General features: G+C 42.8%; 2 protein-coding genes and 1 pseudogene across 2 annotated transcripts in view; all 3 read right to left on the reverse strand.

Annotated features, from left to right (window-relative positions):
• Positions 1 to 1,444: 1,444 nt before the first annotated feature.
• On the reverse strand, positions 1,445 to 3,544 carry LOC141572333 (lysine-specific demethylase 4D-like). Its single transcript, XM_074337072.2, has one exon. It carries the CDS (start codon positions 3,542 to 3,544, stop codon positions 1,574 to 1,576), a length of 1,971 nt encoding a protein of 656 aa, XP_074193173.2. The 3' UTR covers positions 1,445 to 1,573.
• Positions 3,545 to 5,118: 1,574 nt separating this feature from the next.
• On the reverse strand, positions 5,119 to 7,389 carry LOC109450310 (heterogeneous nuclear ribonucleoprotein A1-like; annotated as a pseudogene).
• A 6,101-nt stretch (positions 7,390 to 13,490) lies between these two features.
• Positions 13,491 to 17,135, reverse strand: part of LOC109450317 (lysine-specific demethylase 4D-like) — a 28,816-nt gene continuing 25,171 nt past the window's right edge. The window contains exon 3 of the mRNA XM_019737502.3: positions 13,491 to 15,942. Within this exon, the coding sequence (XP_019593061.3) occupies positions 14,126 to 15,610 (1,485 nt within the window). The 5' untranslated portion in view covers positions 15,611 to 15,942 and the 3' untranslated portion in view covers positions 13,491 to 14,125. The remainder of the gene's footprint in view (positions 15,943 to 17,135) is intronic.

A 17,135-nucleotide genomic window follows, 5' to 3' on the forward strand; every position in this document is an offset into this window, starting at 1 on the left:
AGAGCTATACAAAATGAAAGTCAAAAGGGAACGGGAAGAAGAACGTTATACTATGAGGCAAGACACGTGGGTTGGTTAATGTAAGGCTACTTTTCTTTAGGAGATGGCAGGGCTCTGTCAGGCGGATTATCAGTTAGTGCTGATCAGATGATTCCTGACTGATGGGTTTAAGATTCCATTTCTGGAAAAATGGAAACTGTAATTAAGTCTTGGTTTGGTGATGTGAAGCTTAGCATAAGTGACTCCATTTTGGTCCTTGTTGTCTTGTTTTTAACAAGATATATCTTTTATATAACTCTGGTTTTAAACATTTTTTTTTTTTGGATTTTACCTTTCTTTGTTTTGCAGATACACCTAGGATAACAAGTTTAATATACATCAATAAAATTACAAAAATTCCTGAGGGCTGACAGACTCACTGGGCAAAAGGTCTAGTTTCAGCAGGAGCAGTGGCCTGTGTGTTGGCCTGGAAGGTCGCATGTGTCAGAGTAGCAGAACTATGAGAGGTTCCTGGGGCTCAGTTGTGGCCATAGCAATTAATGCCAGTGGAAGCCAGGGGCCCAAAGGCCCAGATGCAACTTGGAGATGAAGGAGCCCAGCCAGGTTCTCAGCATCATCCAATGTTGCCCTAGATTATTGGGGGCTGGAGGCTGTGAAACAAACAAACAAACAAACAGGCAAGCAATCTTAAATTTCCATGGCTAAAAGTCTTTTTGAAAGTAAGGTTTAACTGAGCCAAATGTTACACAAAAGGAAGACCAGTCTTGGGGCATGGAGTCTAAATCAGCAGTGGCATGGCTAGGTAGGAAAGACATGTCCATTGTCCCAGAGTTTTACCGCATTTTTATACATCAAGTAGGGGAAAAAGGGAAGAAAGAGGTAGGCTGAGAGAAATTTACATTAGCCATAGGCAAACGGTGGAAGGTAAAGCAAGGCCAGCTGTGAGATAGACGCAGAGTCCACATAAAGAAATGTCTGCTCATGTAGGTTGGCAGTGGGCAGCAGAAGGGAAAGCCCACATGTAAACAACGCATGGAGGCTCCAGGACTTCGATGGTGACTAGCTAAAATAATCTGCGGAAATAGCCATCTGGAAATTAATCCAAAGTTCCAATAGACATCCACAGGAATGTGAGAAGTCTTTTGTTAGCTGGCCCACAGCTATAAACAGACTAACAGTTTTGTCTCTCGCACTCTCTGGCTGCTATAATTTAACTTAGAACACTTCAGAATTTCCTCCTTACCAGGGCATACCACTGCAAGGAGGCATTATTCTGAGGGTGCCATCAAAACAGGCAGTGTCCATGGCATCTAGGGCAGGACAGAGGCCAAAAGCCCATCAATATTCAGGAGTCGGCTGAGAATCCCTGAGAGGTACTGTGGCATTCGATGACAGCTCTCCGGATGGGGAAGTCCACTGCAGTGGCAACTGGGAGCCCTGGTTGTCATAGTAGTAGAAACATCTAGCAGCTTGGAAATGCGTCATTTCTAGAAGTTAAAGCATCATGACTGGGGACAAGTCCAGCCCACATTGTTGCTTGGCTGGGAGTTTCTGTGGTTCCCAGGACTGAAGATCAGATACAGTCATAATGGGCAAAATCTTCAATAGTCATGGGCTCAAAGACTGAAGACTGTCCTTTGGTAGTGAACATGTTCCAGGACTCAAGAGATGCAGCTGCCTCTAGATTTAGCCCCAGGAGATCACAGTCAGGGGTCCAAGAGATTCTGGGAACGGCGCCCGGGGCCAGGACCACACGAGCATAAGAGTGGTCCATCCTTACAACCTCAGGGAGGTTCACAGGGGCTTTGCAATCTCCAGCATCATCCCTGGAAAACCATCTCTGAGTCCCAATGACATTGGGAGGAATTAGTGGGACACTGTCAGGAAGATTGGCTGTAATACTGTCCAGAGACAGCAGGCAATGGCCAGGGTGCATGAGTTCAACGGGATCTAATGGGGGCCCCAAGGGTTGAAGATCAGGGGCACAGCAGCACCCGTAAGGCTTAACAGGATGCGGGGACTCAGGGCTCAGCGGCGCAAGGTTGTCTGTGGAGAGTCCACCAGCAGGCAGAGGCTGGGCCCTGAGGTTCTGAGCTATGCCCTCTGTGCCCACTGAGAGGCACCTCTTAGCCCGGGCCTGGACAATGGACTCTTGAGCCTCCTGTTCCCGAAGACGACGACCAGGACCACATCTACCATTTGGCTGGAGATCTGCGGCAGACTGACCCGGGGCTGGCGGCAGAGATGATGGCCCGGGCTCCGGGGAGCTGCGGGCGGCAGCAGCCCCAGAATGGGCCGCAGAGGCAGAACCCCGGGACTGCGAGGGGCGCAAGGATGCCTGGCGCACAGGGGCACGGCGACGGCGGGGCCCACTGCTGGTAGCCACCCGCCGAGGGGTGCGTGCCGCCCGACGGGGCTGGAGGTGCCTCAGGCCCAGCGTGGCTCTCCCGGGCGCCCGGCTCTCCCTCCAGGCGCTCAGCTCCCGGCTGCCCGGCGCTGTGGGCTCCACGTGGTCCACAACCGCCCGGTCCTGCCCGCGTTTCCACAGCTCGTAGCGCTCGGGTTGCAGGATGCGCACGAAGGCGTCCATGGAGAAGCTGACCCTGGCCTCCCCGCAGCTGCACTGAGAGGCCACTTTGCCATAGTCGATCCATCGCGGGGTGGCGAAATTGATGGCCTCCGCACAGTTGAAGCCGTGGTTGAAGCCCGCGTGGTAGCCGTAGGGAAACGTCACCATGAACTCTCCAGCCTCCTGAGTGATCCGACTGAAAGGGATCCCATTCTCCCTGAGGACCGTGGGCGACATGAGAGCCACCTTGTGCCGCAGGAAGGCCTCACAGCTCCGCGAACTGCCCGGGAAAAGCTCCTTGGCCAGGCGTTCCAGGCGCTGGCCGTGTTCCGGGGGCACCGCGTACCACGTTTTGGGCTCCCCGAAGTGCAGGTAGTTGATGCTGTAAAGGTCCATGTCCTCCGTGTGCCAGGCGAAGGTGGTCTTCCACATGCCAAAGTACAGGTAGGGTGTGTTGACGCCTTCGATGACAACGCCACACTCCTGCTCCAGTAGGTCCTGAATGGTTCCGAGGTGTCCAAGGTTCCATTGTTTAGTGTTTGCATCAAATAGGGAGCCACTGATGTCCGCGCCATATATCGGTGAATCATACAGGCGGGTTTTCCAATATTTGCGCTCCAAATCCTCAAAGTCCAAGTGTGGTGGGGTGCGGTATTTCCCACTGTTTGCCAAGTGGCGATACTCCCCCACTGTCATGGCTTTCTTCTTTTTGTGGTATTGAATGAACACACCTGCCCGCCCAGAGGCCACCTGCTGGAGGGGAGTGGCTATTAAGATGTCGTTGATATCGTCATAGGTCTGTCTGGCTTTCCATTCCTTGGGTGGAATTATCTTGGCCAGGCCAGCTCGATGTGCACCTTGCGATTCTATGTAAGCAATATATTTGTTGAAATCTTTAAATTCTTCCATGGTTGGATGGAAGGTCATGATTATATCACTTGAACCCTGGGTACCACAGTGCTTATTAGACTTCATGGCTGCAATATAGTAAGTGGGCTCCCAGGCTCTTAGGTACGTTTTAGAGATCTGAGAATGATGGGAGTAATGTCTTCACTATTCCTTATTTATTTTAAAAACAGTTTGGTGTATCTGTGATTTCAGTTACTCAGACTTGATTGAGCTTTTAAACAAATGAGGTGATATCTTTTCCAGGCTTGCTGACTGACCAGTGGGACTCCACTTTGGTCAGCATTTTGTGCCCAAAGGAAATGGGAGTATATCCCAGGGGAGCAGGCACTGTGAACCAAGTCAGGGCTCAAGCTGCAGTTCTGTGAGGTTCCTCAGTTGGGGTGTTGGTGTCACTCAGGGCTCTCCTGCGTCACAGGCTTGAGTGCATGGCTGGCTCCTCATTCCACTGTAACGGAAAGTCTCTTCAAGGAAGATTAAAAGCTAAACCGAAAGAAAAGAATACAGAATATTTGAAAATAAGCAAATGGCAAAAAAATTTTGATTTAGCACCAAGTTAAAGAAAATTAGCATGGCAATATTAATTTCACAATAAGAACTTAAGGGAGAAAAAAAAAAAACCTCACTGTTGGTAGCAATGTAGATTGGTGCAGCCACTATGGAAAATGATATGGAGGTTCCTCAAAAAATTAATAGAACTACCATATAATCCAGCGAGTGAAACTTATAGAAACAGAATAGAAAAGTGGTTGCCAGGGATTTCCTTTAAGGATTCAGCCTCTAAATGAAACATGCTCTGCTCAAGGTCAGGCTATATATGTCCTTTAACAATTCTAATGCAATCAACACTGTCCCAATTCCAATACCCCCATTATCCAATCAAAGTCTCTAATTTAATCCCACACAGTTTCCAAGTTCCTTCCAATTCACTGATTCCTTTCCCAGTTCTAGAAATGCTCTTATTTCCATTGGATACCAACACCCTAAATGCAGTACTTGTTCCTGAAAATCTTTGCGACTTTTACCAAAAAAATATTAAGAAAAAAATTAACCCCACAAGTTTGAAAAACAGTTTAAAAATAAAAACTTGTTTTAACTCAAGGAAAGGATATCCCAATGTATATAACAATCTCATGTATATAAGTGTAGTCACTTCTTTAAACCTGTAATAGGAAAAAATTTGTTTGCTTGCAAGCACAAATAGCAAAAATAAAGTGACCTACCTTCTACCAGCAAAATCCTTATTCCAGGTGAAGTTACTGCAGGACCCAGAGAGAGAGTGTCGTCTTGATAACTAGCCTCCCACATCCTGATGGGCCTGGCTTTATACCTGGGTAAAAGTCTAATCTAATCAGTAACCACATACTATAATCACTGTGACTAATGTCTTGGTTAGTGATCTCACTTTGTCCATGCTCTTTTGTTTGTGTGTGTGTGTGTGTGTGTGTGTGCGTGCGTGCGTGTGTGTTTAAAGACACATTTATTCAGCATCATGATCAGACTATTACATTTAGCTATCAACAGCATGGGTGCAAAAAAAATAATTAAAACTGTTTGTTGGAAATCTTTTCACTTTGCACAAAACAGAAACTAAATAACCTGTTATACGATTAGTCACAAATACAGTCCTCAAGTTCTTTCCCTATATACATGAATATTGTCTAAAACATGTCTTCTTTGTAGCAGGTAGGCGCTGCCACCACGGTGCTTGGCTGAGTTCACAAAACTGAACCTTCCCTATCACTTCATGGCTCTCCTCTCCTGCTAAATTTGCTTCCTGGGAATAATTAAAACCTTCTGCCACTGTCATAGCTACTGCTGCTTCTGGAACAACCATAGCCACCTTGGTTTCACGGTTTGGCAAAGTACTAGCCTCTACCACCATAAAGACCAGAGCTTCTGTCTCCAATGTTTTCTCCTTTCATGAGTCCAAACTTTGAAAATTGATTGTTGTAACTGCCAAAATCTTTGTAGCTTCCGCCACCTCCAAAATTGCATCCATCATTACCAAATCCATTATAGCCATCCCCTGCCACCAGGTCCTCCACCACCACAACTGCCACTGTGGGGACAGAGTCCCAGGAGAGCAGTTCCAGGTTCTCGGCCTCTCGTGGAAAGGTGCTGGCTCGGTTATTAGATGGCCATCAGCTGTGACTGGTTGGCCATCAGCTGTAACCAGTGAGCCAATTTGCCACTGATATAACTGCCATGACTGGGTTGGTCGGTTGGTTGGCAGGCAGAGAAGTGGATGGCGGATTGCGCATCGTGTGGCTCCTGCTCCCTGTGTCTCCAACCCAGCTGCCAGAGTGACTATAGTGGTATGACTCCCCTATCTATGGCTCTGTGGGTGTTCCTTTTTGGCCTCACCATATCCTGCATTCTTATGTGGGGAGCGGGACCAGATAACCCGCATGACACCCTGCATGACAGCCACCAAAGTCACCTCGACCACTGACTTTTCCTCCATGACCAAAGCTGTCATTCCCACCAAAACCACCTCCTCGACCACCACCGAAGTTTCCAGAATCAATTCGACCTCTTTGGCTGGAGGAAGCACTAGCCATCTCCTCCTTAGACAGGGCTTTCCTTACAGTGTGGCCATTCACAGTATGGTATTTGTGCATGACAATCTAGTCTACAGGGTCATGGTCATCACAGGTTACAAAAGCAAAGCCTCTCTTCTTGCCACCATCTCGGTCAACCATGATTTCAATCACTTCAATGTTCCCACACTGTTCAAAACAATTTATTAGGTGATGTTCTTCAGCGTCTTCTTTTATACCACCCACACAAATCTTTCTCACAGTGAAGTGGGCACCAGGTATTTGAGAATCTTCTCTTGAGACAGCCCTCTGGTTCCACAACTCCTCCCTCCACCTTCTGTGGCCTTGCATTCATGGCTGCATCCACCTCCTCCACAGTAGCATAGGTGACAAACCCAAAGCCTCTGGAGCACTTGGCGTTTGGGTCTCTCGTCACCACACAGTCTGTGAGCATTCCCCGTTGCTCAAAATGTCTCCTCAGACTCTCATCGGTTGTTTCAAAGCTCAAACCTCCGATGAACAACTTCCGCTGCTGTTCTGGCTCCTTGGGAGACTCCAACTTGGACAGGACGCCCATGGAGAGGAGACTTTAGCCATACTTACTCAGCGGCATCCACCAAAAGAGAAGATGCCCTTTTGTTTCTTTGAAGCAATCTTAAAACAAAGCAAGCAAAAAGGTTGAAAATAAAGGAGTGGGAAAGTAAAACCATGCAAATATTAAACAACAACAAAAACCCGATCAAGCAGTAATTAATATCAAATGTATTTATAGGGTAAAGGAAGGACTTCTTATAGTTATCAAAAAGAAAAACTCACTAAGAAAATATTACAGTGATGAACTTTATGCATCTAACCTTGTAGACTGAGACAGAATACAAAGACTGAGAATTGTAAGATAAAATTGACATATTTGTTATCATGGTGGGAGTTTTTTCTTTAAACATTCTCTCAGAAACTGGTAGATGAGCAGGGAAGAAAATTAATAATGCTCTGAACGTATGAACAACTTTAACAACGTTGACCTATAACAATCACATAGCAAATGGAAAATGCTTTTCAATACATATAAAACATTTACAAAAATGTACCAATGTAAGACCACAAAAATATCAATAAAAATTCCATAGAATCAACATATTGAGCACAATCTTGACCACATGAAATAAAATTGAAAGTCAACAATAAAAATACTGAACCCAAACATATTATTTGAAAATATCCACATATCTACAATATTGATATAACATTTAAAAATCTATTGATTTTTATGTTCAACTTAAGTCATTTGCAAAAAAAAATAAGACAGAATTATGCAAAAGAAAAGGAAAGATAAAATATAATGATAGAATGATAAACAGAAGGGAAAACATAGACAAAAATATAAATGATTAATAAAACCAGAAATATGATACTTTCAAAGAAAATTAAAATAAAAAACTGGTGATACTAATGAAGGAAAAAAAAGTTTCAAGCACTCGGGCAGGAAATACACATGAGCCTGGAGCATCTTGTCGTGCCTAAAATTAAGGATGTGCTAAAAACAAACACATTGATGAGGGCACAGGAATCAAAGGAAACAATTTCAGCAACAAAGTAAAGTAGTATTAAATGAGAGCCCAAAGTATAAAACAAGTATCTATGGGTCATAATGATATAAACAAATGGTTGAGTAAATAAAAAATTGGGACGAGAAGACAACTAAATCTCTCCTGCAGAAGATTCTAAATAAATTATATAGTACTCCACCCTAAAGGAGGGAAGTGTAACACCCTGCCCACTGAGTGTGGCCTGAGAATACTGACTGTCTTCAGGAGTACAGAGTGGTAAGTAGGGTGGGGGTAGTAATTTTATAGTGGAGACAAACACTATTTCAGCAAGTTCAACATCGAGAGTCCTAAATTATATTGATAGTATATGTCCTTGATATGATGTGATAAAAATTACACTTTACCTCTGTAATCTTCTTCCAGAAAACGCATAAATCCAGGTTGATCATAAGAAAAACATCAGACAAATTCCAAGAGGGGCATTATAAATATACCTGTACAATACGCCCCAAATTGCCAAGTTTCTATACATTTTGTTGAAAACAAGGAATAGTCCTGAGAATCTGTTACAGCTGAGAGAATCATAAGGAGACATAAAAACTAAATGTAATTTGGTATTTTGGATGGGATCTTGGAATAGAAAAAGGACATTGGGTAAAAACTGAGGAAATCTGAATAAATTATGGCCTTTAATGAACAATAACATGTTGGGATTGGTTCATTAATTGTAACAAATGTACCATAGTAATGTAAGTTGTTAATTATAGGGGAAAATGTGAGTGGGTGGGTTAGGGATGGTTATATGGGAAATCGCCAAACTATCTGCTCAATTTCTTATAAATCTAAAACTGTTTTGAAAAAATAGTCTCACTAAATGTAACACAATAAAAAATAAATAAACAAGAGAAGGCATCAATAATATTAGAATGAAAAAAATTAGAAATATAATCTAGGTTTTTAAAACAGTCTATAAAACAATACAACACAATATAAACTGAATGATTCTATAAACCACTACATGATAATTTTTTAAAGTAGAAAGCAGGTTTCTTTAATATTTTAAAATTATAAACTATAATGTGCTTACAGAGAGTCATAAAGCATATATGTACAGCTTAACTGTACATATATTAATAACTATTAATAACTGCAGAGTGAACAACAGTGGAACCACCCCACCCAGGTCAAGAAATACAATATTGCCAGGCACCCAGGAGCCTCTGGGAGTACAGCCCTATCTGCCTCTTAGAATAACTCTATCCTAACTACAGGCGTATTCATTTTCGTAAAGAATACAAAATTAACACTATACCCATTTTTGAAAATGTTATTAAGATCTTAAAAAATAGACTCATATTTCATATACTTTAATGTATTCTTTTGTGTGTATTTTTCCTTCATTAAAGTGCATATAGCTGGACTTTGTTCGGCTTGGGGGCTGTAAAATATTCAATCCCATGAACATTTCTTTTGTTGCTGGGTCTTTGGGTTGTTTCCACTTTTGGCTTCTTACACCGTTGCTCTGAACATTCTCCCACTTGTATATTGGAGCACTCCTCATTCATGCCTAAAAGTGCATCTCTTGGTCATAGGTTATGTGAATTCAAACTTTATTTGGCCAGACAGTTTTTCAACAGTTTTTACCAAATTACACGTTCACTAGCTTCATATGAGGGTGCTTGTTGCTCTTAACTTTTGCAAACCTTTGTTGATAATCAGCCTTTTTAGTTTTGGCCAATCAGGTGAAGGCATAGGGGTGTCTCATTATAATTTGCATTTGCTTGATTACTAATGAGGGTGAGCAATTTTTTGTGTGTTTATCGGCCAGTTGGATATGCTCCTTCATGAAGTGCCTAATCAAACATTTTGTCCTTTTTTCTGTTGCACTGTCAGTCTTTCTGTCTTTATAGTAGTTCTTTATATATTCTGGATATGAGTAATACAAACTTTCACTCCTTGATTTGTCTTTTCACTCTCTTTTTCATATCTTTTAGTGAACAGAAGTCCCTCTTTATTATTAAAAGTAACTAACACATATGGTGACTATCAAATGCTAGACTCTGTTCAATGTATTCTGCATAGAATAACTCTTTAAATCCTTATTATGACTCTATTAGCCATAAGGGAAATCCCATTAGCCTTATTTCTCAGATGAGGAAACTGAGTCAAGGAGACATTAAGCAATTTATTCAAGGTGACACATCTAGTCAGTGGTGGAGTCAGGCAAATAAGAATCTCCAAAATGAGAACAAAGAGGGGTGGCTTCTCCCTTATCAAACTGCGATATTTGATCTCCAATGGATAAATACATCTATGTACAGAAGGGCCAGGCACAATGTATTTGTATGTGGGACTCTGTATATAATGGAGGTGGCATATCAAACTGGTGGGGAGGAAAGGACTATTCAATATGTGATACTTACTTAAATTTAGATCGATTACAGACTGAAGATACAAAACATAACTTTTTAAAAAGACTATGAGAGAAAATATTGAAGAATGTCTTTATGAACTCAGGGTGAAAAAAATGTCTTAAAGAACCAAAGCACCAAGATGGAACTGTCTGATATATTTACCTGATTCCAATGTAGTGACAAATGTGATGGTGATTTTTATGTATGGACTTGACTGGGCTAAGAGACGCTCAGACAGCTGGTGGAGCATTATTTCTGGGTATGTCTGCCTGGGTGTCTTGGGAAGAGATTAGCATTTGCATCACTAGACTGAGTAAAGATGCTTTCACCAATACAGGTGGGATCATCCAAACCATTCAGAGCCTGAACAGAACAAAAGAGCAGAAGAAGGACGAATTCACTTTAGGCTGGAGCTGACACCTTCTTCTTTGCCTACCCTGGGACAGCTTACATACTCCTAGGTACTCGTGGTTCCTGGGCTTCAGCCCAAGACTTGGACTTACACCATTGGCACCCAGGTTCTCAGGTGTTCAGACTCAGACGGAATTATACCACCATATTCCTGATTCTCCAGCTTGCAGGCAGCCAATCTGCCTGATCCTGGGAATTCTTGGCCTCCATAACCACTTGAACTAATTCCTGTAATAAAGCTCCTCATATATATCTGTATCTACCCTATTGATTATTTCTCTGGAGAACCCTAATACAATAACATTTTAAAAAATTAAAAGAAATTACAGGCCAGGGCAAATTTTTTTTATCATACATAAAATAGACATTGAATCAGTATCCTGAAAATCACAAAACTACCACAGATTAAAAAAATAAAATAAAATAAAATAAATTAAAACCTCAAAAAAGTGGACAAAGCCTTAGGGTAGGCAATTCACAAAAGAAGAAATCCAAATGGCCGATAAATATGAAAAGATGTGCAGGATCACTAGCAATCAGGGAAATGCAACAAGGTAGTATTTTTCACCCATTTAGGTGAAGAAGAATGAAAAGGTCTGACAATATAAAAATGGCCCAAGATATGGAGAAACCAGAACTCTCCCACACTGCCAATGGAGGTAGGAATTGGAGGCCAATCGGGTTGTTCCTAGAAAAGTCAAAAATGAACATAAATACAACCCAATAATTCTATTTCTATGTACAAAACTATTTAGTAAAGCATTGTTTAAATTAACAAAGATTTGGAAATAATCTTATTGTCCATCAGCAGGGGAATTAATAAAAAATTACACAGATCTAGTTGACTTTGTTGGACTGACTAGGATCTATATATAACAATGTCTTTAGATCTTGTAAGTATAATATTGATTTTTTAAAAAGATGGTGGTGGTGGGGATAAGTTGATAAAAGCACACGACATAAGACTTTTGGCTATGAAGACTTTCATCTCTAAACTTGAAGAATATACACTAAACTCCTGTTGTTATTTCTCAGAAGTGAAGAGAGATCATGGCAGAGAGATAAAGGCGGCTCTGTCCTTGCCTTTACATAATTTTCATGATCGATGTCCTTCGCTTTTCCAAGACCAAGTATAGCAAAAACTTATTGGATGTGGAGAAACAGCTGGATACGGGCATCTTTTACTGAGAAGAGTGATCCAAATTGCGTGTTCAAATTGTGTAGACATGAAAATAGAATTTTGAATAAGTTTGAAGAATCTCCTTCAGCACCACCCCCAGCTCCCTGTCCTTTCAAGAAGACTAATTTAGAAACCAGTTTATTGGTACAGCTAAACTATATTCTTAATATTGTGTGTCCTTATTGGACAAAAATAAGTGAAAAATGTATGAAAGTAAATGAGTGAAAATATATATGAGTATAATGAGAGCAATATTTTCTGGAAAAAAAAAAAATTTCTTCTTATTCTTCAAAAACCCAAATGTTTTTATCTTAGGATTTCCAGAGCATCTATCTGCCAGGGAAAAGACTATAATATTTCTGAACTATAATAAGAAAAATTTCAGATTCTACTGTCTTCAGAGAGAATTTTTCAGAATTTATTTCTCTGCACTGCCGTATCCACAGTTAACCTAAATTGAACGACAAAAAAAACCCCTTAAGATCTCAGGTACTTATCACATAAAAGTTTATTTCTCGCCAGTTGCTCTCCAGGGCTGCTACCTTCCAAGTGATTCCAGTTTGCTTCCATCTTGTGGTTCTACCATCTCAATACCTCCTTTTCAGTTAAGTATCTCATTCCCTTCCTCCATTATGCCTGGAGTTCCTGAGTTCAGACTCTCAGCTTTGATTTTCCACAGAATACACTTCCATTTCCTGTTACATTAGGAAACATACAGTTGCCTAGCTGCATGGTGGTAGGGGTGTGACATGGGTTTTTGCTGCTCCTCCATCAGAACTCCAAACAATCACTACTTTTTCATTACTCCTGCCTTCAGTTTTATACGGTGCTTCAAATTCCTGAGCCTTACTGAAATTCTGTGGCGGACAACTAGGAGGAGGGGAGAGGTGGTTTGCTTCTTTGAAATGTTTCCTTCTGTATCCAAACTATTATTTTCAATTTCCAAAATTTATTCTGAGTTTGTCCACTTCTGTGCATTTTCAGTACTAACACGTAAGTCTAAGTAACCCCAACTCTCACTTGTATTACTTAGATTTTCTAACTACTTCTCCTTTCCCCATATTGTCCACAGAACTAAGCTGATTATTTAAACATGCAAATAAGATCATGTCAAGTGCTGTTTTAAATTTCCAATGCCTTCTTATTTCAAGTTGAAAAACATTCAAATACTTAACATGAATCACAAGGTCCTGCATACCCTAGACCCTGCCTCTCTCCTTCTTCCTTCCTATACCCCAGACATAAATGAGCTTCCTTTCTATTCCTGGAAAACCAAAAACACCAAGTTCCCCATTAGGTCCATTACACTTGCTGTTCCTTCAAGTGGAAATCAGCTCTGGACCTCTCTTCTTGTCAGCTGGGTCTCAGAAAGGTCTCCTGGTCTAAGAAGCTTTCCCTGATCATTAGAACCCAGGCCAACTCCTGCCCATTCTGCTCTATTGCCCCATCCCCTTTAGTTTGTTCACAGCACCTATAACCAATTAAGATTATCTTGTTCACTTATTTGTGGACTTGTTTATTAGGATGAATCAATGAATTAATCATGTGAAATATACATACAGGCTTGAAACAGCAGTGGAGACTTGGAGAGAAGCTATTTGGATGAGGGCACTTTTGTCCTATGCTTATTCGTCTCTCCCAGCAACTTGGGATCTACTACCCAGTCAAGTACCAGATGATTTGCAAGAGCTCATCTTTTAAATAACGGCTACAAACCTAATCCCCGCAGCCGGCCAGCCAGCCAGCCAGAACCCAGCTGCCACCTCCAACTTCATTCATCAACACCACACAATTCACCAGCCAATAAAAATAAGTTTTGCTTAAAATGGTTTGATATAATTATTAAGAAAAGTGAAGAAAACAATAACCGCAATGCCTCACAATCGGTTGAATGGACAATATTAGAAATAAAGTCAGATATTAACATTTTGATTACCTTTAATATATTTGTGAACAAATACTGATAACACATTTTAAATACATCAATAACTCAGAAAGATCATAAATTATTTTCTGAGCTCTACTGACCTAATTGGTCAAAAAGGCCAAGTTTTGCAAGTAGGTGGGGCGGGGGAGGAAGAAAAAAGGGAGGGAGATTGGAGGGGAACCAAAGGCCAGGATTCTTCAAAAGCTGGGCAACATTCAGAGTTGTCTCAGAGGATGGGAGTCTGGGTAGATCAGGCTCTGGCAAACTCAGCAGAACCTACTTTGCAAAGACACAAGAGTGTCCAGTGGATGAAACCTCGGTTGGCAACACAGGAGTTAGCAATGTCCAAAGACATTCTAGGGTCTGGGAGGAAGAACAAACTACAGCAGACTTGGTAAATACCAAGGACTCAACCCAATCAGAGGCAACAATGGGGACTCTCATGCAAGGCCCGTGACCTACAAATGTGCCCAAAGCTCTGAGATGTAAATGTGACCAGTATCAATGAGTCTCCAAACACAAGAGCAGTAGGAAACAAAGGCATACCCTGGGCTTTAGGGACAGGGGCACAGCACCACCCGGAAGCCTTTGCACGATGTAGAGATAGGGGTTGGGGGGTGGGTAGGGTTCAGCTGTGCTCAGCATCAAGGTCCCGAGCTGTGCTCGCTGAGCCCACTGAGAGGCACCTCTTAGCCCGGGCCTGGACAATGGACTCTTGAGCCTCCTGTTCCCGAAGACGACGACCAGGACCACATCTACCATTTGGCTGGAGATCTGCGGCAGACTGACCCGGGGCTGGCGGCAGAGATGATGGCCCGGGCTCCGGGGAGCTGCGGGCGGCAGCAGCCCCAGAATGGGCCGCAGAGGCAGAACCCCGGGACTGCGAGGGGCGCAAGGATGCCTGGCGCACAGGGGCACGGCGACGGCGGGGCCCACTGCTGGTAGCCACCCGCCGAGGGGTGCGTGCCGCCCGACGGGGCTGGAGGTGCCTCAGGCCCAGCGTGGCTCTCCCGGGCGCCCGGCTCTCCCTCCAGGCGCTCAGCTCCCGGCTGCCCGGCGCCGTGGGCTCCACGTGGTCCACAACCGCCCGGTCCTGCCCGCGTTTCCACAGCTCGTAGCGCTCGGGTTGCAGGATGCGCACGAAGGCGTCCATGGAGAAGCTGACCCTGGCCTCCCCGCAGCTGCACTGAGAGGCCACTTTGCCATAGTCGATCCATCGCGGGGTGGCGAAATTGATGGCCTCCGCACAGTTGAAGCCGTGGTTGAAGCCCGCGTGGTAGCCGTAGGGAAACGTCACCATGAACTCTCCAGCCTCCTGAGTGATCCGACTGAAGGGGATCCCATTCTCCCTGAGGACCGTGGGCGACATGAGAGCCACCTTGTGCCGCAGGAAGGCCTCACAGCTCCGCGAACTGCCCGGGAAAAGCTCCTTGGCCAGGCGTTCCAGGCGCTGGCCGTGTTCCGGGGGCACCGCGTACCACGTTTTGGGCTCCCCGAAGTGCAGGTAGTTGATGCTGTAAAGGTCCATGTCCTCCGTGTGCCAGGCGAAGGTGGTCTTCCACATGCCAAAGTACAGGTAGGGTGTGTTGACGCCTTCGATGACAACGCCACACTCCTGCTCCAGTAGGTCCTGAATGGTTCCGAGGTGTCCAAGGTTCCATTGTTTAGTGTTTGCATCAAATAGGGAGCCACTGATGTCCGCGCCATATATCGGTGAATCATACAGGCGGGTTTTCCAATATTTGCGCTCCAAATCCTCAAAGTCCAAGTGTGGTGGGGTGCGGTATTTCCCACTGTTTGCCAAGCGGCGATACTCCCCCACTGTCATGGCTTTCTTCTTTTTGTGGTATTGAATGAACACACCTGCCCGCCCAGAGGCCACCTGCTGGAGGGGAGTGGCTATCAAGATGTCGTTGATATCGTCATAGGTCTGTCTGGCTTTCCATTCCTTGGGTGGAATTATCTTGGCCAGGCCAGCTCGATGTGCACCTTGCGATTCTATGTAAGCAATATATTTATCGAAATCATGAAACTCTTCTTTGGTTGGATGAAATATCATTATCTTACAACTTGGGTTCTGGGCACAGTTGGCCTTAGACTTCATAGCTTCCATCAATAAGTAACAGACTCCCAAGATTTTATGTATTTTTCAGATAGTTGAGGATGTTGGAAAATGCTACTTTTTCAAAAATGGGTTTGAGTATCTATGAGTCAGCAGGACCTACCAGGGGACTTTTATGCAAATGAGATGATAATATCTGTTTGGCTGCTGATTCACCTAGAGACTCCACTCTAGGCAGAAGTTTTGCCCAGAACTGATGTTGGCTGAGTCTGCAACTCTGTTATGTTCCTCAGTTGGCTCTGTCCTCTTGAGGTCTATTGAATCACCCAGTCCTGCGTGTGTATTCTAAATGTAGTGTCTTCAGAGCAGTGTTTAAATAAAACCTAAAAGAAAGAATACAGAAAGATTGAAAATTAATGGTTGTAAAAAGTTATAAGGGAACTACAAATAAAATACCACCATGGAATATTATTGCACACTCATAGAAAGGCTACAATTTTATAAGATGGACAATACAAGAAATGGTTGGATGTGGAACAATTTGAATTTTCATACCTTAGTAGAGAGAATGGAAATCATTACATTCACTTTGGAAAACTACTCAGATAGTTATTTATTAAAATTAAGCATATGCATGTGTAAAAGAGAACATATGCATGTGCTACGATCCAACTGTTACCACATGCCTAAGAAATGTGTACAGCTGTGAACTGAAAGTCACATTCCAGAACGTTCGTAACAACTTTATTTCTAGTAGTCAAACACTGGAAACAACCCAAATGTCCATCAGCCTTAGAATGGGTAAATATACTGTGGTGTATTCACACAATGGAATGCAGTACAGCAATGAAAATGAACATAAACTACATGGAAGTATAGGAATAATTTTATAAACATAATTCTGAACAAAATTATCCATACTCAAAATAATACCTATTCCATAATTCCATTAATATCAAGATTAAAAGGAGGCAAAGTAATTTATGTTATAAGTCAGAGTAGTGGTTACCTTTGGGAAGGAGATTGTAAATGAAGGCAGAAGGGGGTCCCTGGAGTGGTTAATAATCTGTTCTGAACCTAGGTGCTGGTTATAAAGCCATCAGAATAGCTAATGTGATAATTCATCAAGTTATGATGAGTTTCACAAATTTCTGTGTGTTTATTTAAAAAATAGAGTTTAGGATAAAGAGCATTAAAGAAAAGTAAGAAACATATTGCACTGTATTCAAAGGAAAAGGAAGAATGATTGAAAATAAATGAACTAAACATTTAATTGAAGAAGCTAGAGGAGTTCCAGTCAAGATGGCGAGTAGCTAAATGCTGTGCTTGCCTTCTCTCATGACCACATCAAAATTACAACTAAACTACAAAGCAACCATCATTGAGAATTGTCTGAAATTTTGCTGAACCAAAGCCCTACAACTAAGGACATATGGAAGAAGACACCTTGAGAATGGTAGGAAGGGCAGAGACATGGAACAGGCTGGTCCCACACCCACGTGTGACCATTAAAAACTGGGAGGGATATCTCGACTAGGGAGGTTGCCCCTGAAAGAGCAAAGGGTCCCACCAGCAC

The sequence above is a fragment of the Rhinolophus sinicus genome, chromosome 14 (assembly GCF_057876585.1).
Source record: "Rhinolophus sinicus isolate RSI-liver-muscle chromosome 14, RSI-T2T, whole genome shotgun sequence".
Taxonomy (NCBI): domain Eukaryota; kingdom Metazoa; phylum Chordata; class Mammalia; order Chiroptera; family Rhinolophidae; genus Rhinolophus; species Rhinolophus sinicus.